Below are 5,641 nucleotides of genomic sequence, written 5' to 3'. Positions count from 1 at the left end.
AAGTTCAGAGGACAAAAAAAATGCTGAGACTTTATTGCACAATGCCATGCTGGTGAGATAATCAAGTATCTGTCTGTAAATTATTTTCCCCCCCAAAGGGTTTAAAACTGTCCATGGTAGCTTTTGTCAAAGACATTGTTTAAGTTTCTGTTATACTTATAGCTTACAGTTTTACAAGCAGCATTCTTCAGAAAAGGGTGGCTTATGTATCAGATGTAATGAATAAAACTATTGGAGAAGTTAAGTCAATTTGAGGAAGAAATAAACAAAAGCCTAAAAAAATAAACAGGTCCAGCACAATACCCTGATAAGGTATATAGCTTGATAAAGCTATATAGCTTTATCAAGGTATTAGATATACCTTGATCAAGGAATTTAATGTTTTGAAAATAAAAAAAAAAAATTAAAAAATAAATACTGAAAATGAGTTCTGAGTTGTTGTCAGTAAATTCACCCATGCATGTAAAGTAATCAAACAAAAAAAATACAGTTTAAAAATTTGTTGTGTGAGGAGACGTTATTTTTTGCTTACTTGTTGAAACCAGAGTGTGCTTTCATGCACGAGTGGAAAATTGACAACAACTCCGAACTCGACTTTCAGTATTCAATTTTTAAAGATTTTTTTTAATTTTCATGACATAAATTACCTTGATCAAGGTATTTTAATAGCTTGATAAAGCTATATCGCTTTATCAAGCTATAAACCTTTATCAGGGTATTGTGCGGGCCATAAAATACTTCAACTGTTAAAAACAAATATTATGTACAAATATATACAGGTATGTAATCGTTTTTGGCAGCCAGAAAAAATTATTTTAGTCTTAATTAAAAAATTTTCACTCTGCTTCCCAATACTCCCTGTCTGTTTTATGAAAGGAATTATTATTTTAGGTTTCAAGTATATTTTAGAACATTTCTACACATTTACCAAAATCATATTATAAACAAAAATGAAATATTTAAAATTTTTAAAAATTGATTTTTTTTTTTTCTTTTTAATTTTATTTTGAAAATAACAAAAAAAAACACTGGGCCCAATAAAAATGATGAAAAAAAAAAAGGTTCATTTTCCACTTTGTAATTCTTATGTGTCCAGTGGCATGGAGCCTGTGAGGAGAGCATAAAAAAGAAGAAAAATGAATGTACAAAAGTCGATAACTTATCCAAAAAAAAAAAAATTTTTTTTCCTCCTCCTAGGCCTAAAATAAAATTAAGTTTGTTTGCAGTGGCCTACCGACCCACTGAAAATGCACCCGACCCAAGATTTTTTTTTTTAGCCATTTGGTAACTATGATAAGAGGAATGATATGATATGCACATGCTGTATTCCAGAACTTTTATTTTAGTGACACATATATTAATTGTATAGTGTTCAAGAAAATTCATAATACTGTAGATCACTAAATTTTCGCAACACCTATTTTCGCGAGATAATCATTGACTCTTTATTAGCAAAACATAATTTTCACGAATTGTTGTTTTTCCTCTATATAATCTTAAGGAATACTTTTAAACGCGAGAATGAAATTTTCGCGAGCTCATTGTCCGCGTAATTACGCGAAATTAAGTTCTCCTAATAAAACATGATTTACAGTAGTTTGATCATATGTCTGCTTACAGCCCAGTATCTAACTTATTAAATTGCTCTATACTATAATCTTAATTGATAATTAATTTATATTTTAATTATTACAGATTCTGATGATGACTTCCAAGTGTCTAATGTCGAAGAGTACAGGGAGAGATTTCAAAATGCTCTAACAGGATTAAATCTTCTCAGGCATTTTGATAGCTCAAAGTTGCCAAAGCGACAGAGACGCCTTCCAAAAAAACGAGGCCCTCCACCAAAGAAATTGAAAGTAAAGATGTATTTTCTCCAGAGGGGTCAAATCTACCCAAATTGTCAAAGATGGACCCAAATATCCCCATTCATCAACAGCACGGATTTGGTGAATATCCAACTAATACACATTTTTTTTAGAATATCAGTTTCTGTAATTTTTTCCTCTTTTTATTGCATGAATCACTGTGCATACAAATAGGACAATCAATTAAATAATAAAAAAGATAACTCTTGCTGTTTTGACAAAGTACAAGTTCCTTCATAAAAATAATTCTTCTTGACTCTACTAAAATTGTGCAAAATGGGCATTTTGATTAAAAAGATTTGATCATTTGATAAAAAAACCAAGGGAGAAATATGAAAATTCAGGAATGGGGTATTCATGCATAAATTTGTTTCACCTCTCCTACTGAATTAATCAAATAAATGAGAGGTTGGTTTAAAAAAGATAATTTTAGTATTAAAATTATTTTGGGTATTATTAAATAATTGCAGGATATCCAGCTTCCGTATATAATAACTTCAGAGGTGGTCATGTAGAGTTTGATTTAAATCAAAACGAGGAGGAGTTAAAAGATAAGATAAGAAAGTTATATCCTACAACACTAGAAGGCAAGGATTTCTACCTCTGCACCTTAGACCATGCCAGGAACTATATTCCCGTTCCTTGTATTCCAGAGGAATTAAAAAAACTTAAGTATCAGGGGACCATGATCATCAGGGTCAGTACTGTAAGTATCTGATGATTTGATATTTTTGCATACTGCCTTGTCAAGGATTGATAATTTCTATAGTAATTGTAATAAAGTTCAGTTATGTTTGTCAAGGTGAACTTTGTAATCTTTGGTTAGGTATGCTTCCTCTCCTCATTGCTCTTAATTGATTAAATAGACATTAAAAGTATATATTAATGCTCTCTTTCTCATTCCAAAAAAAAGGAGGGCATATTACTTTGCTGCTGTCTGTCAGTTAAGTCAATCTATCTGTCTGTCAGTCCACCAAGTTTCTCTTCTTTTCTAAGAAATATATAAAAATAACTGATTTCATGTTGCTTAGGGTAAAGAACGGATAAATTCCCAAGAAGATATCGATGGGCTGGAAGTATCCAGGTTAACAACGGACGGAAACATTACTACAAGGCCTTTCCAGTTAAGTGCTGGGCCCATTCCCCAGCCTGAACAAGTTTCCATGGTAATGTAATAGATTTAGGTCATGAACTTTTTTAATAAAAACACATTATGCACTTACAAGTATTTTCTCCTGTCAATACATGTACGGAAGGAACATATAGTAATGAATACATTATTTCTTGTTTAGCAAAATAGGTTGGCAAATTCTACATCTTTAAAGAAAGACGATGATGTCACACTTCCACAGGTAAGAATAAGTCAAGTTGGTGACACAAAAATAATACATTACACCCACTTAAAAATTTAAATGTACCTTTCCATTCCTCTTAAACGCTTATTCTTTCTACAGATACTGCTGCCAAGGAGAAGAGTGTCAAAAGCAGAATCTACTTGTTCTGTAAGTAATCTATGAATAACACCTACAGTACAATGAACTGTATACAGGGCTATATTTGCCCTGTGTTATTTTTGTCCTTTCACATTTGGCAACAAGTTTGCCCCGTTTTAAAATCACCAAAAAAGATTAATGTTTAAGATATTATACTGTGTACTTGTAATTCCACCATTTTAGATTCGCCCACTTCTGACGAGAACGAAAGGGGCAAAAATAAAATGGGGCGAAAATTTCCTTGTGTGCAGTATTTTGATGTCCCTCTTTGAAGAAGGGAGGGCATATTGCTTTGCTGCTGTCTTTTGGTTGGTCAGTTGATCTATCTGTCAGTGCACTAAGTTTCTTTTCATTTTCTTTGCAGAGGTTGTACTTGTTGAAATGTCAAATTTGGTTTACAGATTTATCCTAAGAATATGTATATCAAGTTCTTTTTTGTATATATACAAGCCATTGTTGACAGAGTTATGCTCCTTGGACTTAGAAAAGTCAGTGGTTGAAGGCATGCCATTTCAATGCTCAATGGCTGTAAGTGCTAATATAGGAGAAAATTTGCAGCACTCCATTGCAAGTTAGGGGTGAAACGATACGCATCCTTCACGGTTCGATACGTATCGAAAAATTTGGTCTCGGTTCGGTTATTTTCGATACAATACATTTTGATAGAAGGAAACATATTCAATGTTTTTATGCTACCTTTTACTTAATCTAGTAAAATAATTTATGTACAAAATGGATAGAAAGTATCAATTTAATTGATTTGATTGTTAAAAATTATTTTACAAATTTCGAGTCCACACAAACTTATGTTTCTGAACTAATTACATAGAAAACATGTTTACAGGTTTATACTTTATGCCAAACCCAACTGAATGATGATCCCGACCGAAAAACGAACCGAACCGAAAGTAGAGATTTTGTACCGTGCATCGAACCGAGAAAAAATACCGCGGTGAACCGTTTCACTCCTACTGCAAGTAAAAATTTCTTGAGAGGCACTTTACTACAAACAAATATGACAGATATATATGAAAAAAAAATTAAGATTTAAAAGCAGATGTTCTAGCATCATGATCATTTAGGCTATATGAATTCAATTCTCTGGTTCTCAGGCCAATTTAATTTTCTCCAAACCAAATGCGAGATGGAGGCATTTTATTTATCGTTTTATTGGCAATAAAGTAAGTAAGGGAGGTTATTTTCTTTAATTTTAAATTTCCAATTTTCTTTGAGTAAAGATAATTTATTTTGTTCATAGATATACTTTCCATGTCTAATCAAAAGATTTACTTAATCCATTGCTTATCAGCATGTGAACATCGGAGGCAATGTCTTTGAATGTATTTTCAAACGAAGTAGCCAAAATCTCTTCAAATGGCTACCGGAATGATATTTGAGTACTAAACTACAAAAAATGAGGAAAGAACTTTTTCCAGATTATTCTCAGCTATATCAATTTTTTTATGTTATCAAAAAATACAATAAAATTAGCAATGCAGCTACCTCAAAATGGATGCGCACGGACCAGAGAACCAAAATTTCATTTTATGTACTGTAGCCTAACAGGAAAATGATTTTGTTGTATTCAATTAATTGTCAATAAAAATGATATGGCCATTTGCTAAGTTATTTGCCACTATACACAAAAAGAGATGAATGTTTTCATTTATAGGAGAGGGAGCTGTATATTTATGGAAAGTTCTGTTGAGATTGTGGCACAGAGACTTTGTTTTTAAATATAACGTAATGTAAGTCATGTTAAAAGAATGTACAGAAATATATAAAAATAACTGATTTCATGTTGCTTAGGGTAAAGAACGGATAAATTCCCAAGAGGATATCGATGGGCTGGAAGTATCCAGGTTAACAACGGACGGAAACATTACTACAAGGCCTTTCCAGTTAAGTGCTGGGCCCATTCCCCAGCCTGAACAAGTTTCCATGGTAATGTAATAGATTTAGTTCATGAACTATTTTAACAAAAACACATTATGCACTAACAAGTATTTTCTCCTGTCAATATACATACAGAAGGAATGTATAGTAATGAATACATTATTTCTTGTTTAGCCAAATAGGTTAGCAAATTCTACATCTTTAAAGAAAGACGATGATGTCTCACTTCCACAGGTAAGAATAAGTCAAGTTGGTGACACAAAAATAATACATTACACCCACTTAAAAATTTGAATGTACCTTTCCATTCTTAAACACTTATTCTTTCTACAGATACTGCTGCCAGCGAGAGAGAGTCTCAGAAGCAGATTGTACTGTAAGTAA

The 5,641-nt window shown here is 32.2% G+C and overlaps 1 protein-coding gene across 1 annotated transcript; it reads left to right on the top strand.

Annotated features, from left to right (window-relative positions):
• Positions 1-2,431: 2,431 nt before the first annotated feature.
• LOC134262247 (uncharacterized) lies at positions 2,432-5,641 on the top strand. Its single transcript, XM_062744621.1, has 7 exons — positions 2,432-2,574; positions 2,900-3,034; positions 3,161-3,220; positions 3,323-3,370; positions 5,171-5,305; positions 5,432-5,491; positions 5,591-5,641. The coding sequence occupies exons 1-7, from the start codon at positions 2,554-2,556 to the stop codon at positions 5,639-5,641; spliced, it is 510 nt and encodes a 169-aa protein (XP_062600605.1). The 5' UTR covers positions 2,432-2,553.

This window comes from Saccostrea cucullata, unplaced genomic scaffold (assembly GCF_032062105.1).
Source record: "Saccostrea cucullata isolate Sc308-1 unplaced genomic scaffold, CSIRO_AGI_Scuc_v1 ctg11724, whole genome shotgun sequence".
In the NCBI taxonomy this organism is placed as follows: Eukaryota; Metazoa; Mollusca; class Bivalvia; order Ostreida; family Ostreidae; genus Saccostrea; species Saccostrea cuccullata.
Note: the sequence above shows the minus strand (reverse complement) of the source record. Positions and strands in the feature narration are given on the sequence as shown.

Bases quoted from the DNA above. Each gene is read 5' to 3' on its own strand.
- LOC134262247 (XM_062744621.1), top strand. From the start codon at position 2,554: ATGATCATCAGGGTCAGTACT. The intron at 3,371-5,170 runs GTAAGTAATCTA...CATGTTGCTTAG, and splicing joins AAGCAGAATCTACTTGTTCT to GGTAAAGAACGGATAAATTC. The intron at 5,492-5,590 runs GTAAGAATAAGT...TTCTTTCTACAG, and splicing joins ATGATGTCTCACTTCCACAG to ATACTGCTGCCAGCGAGAGA.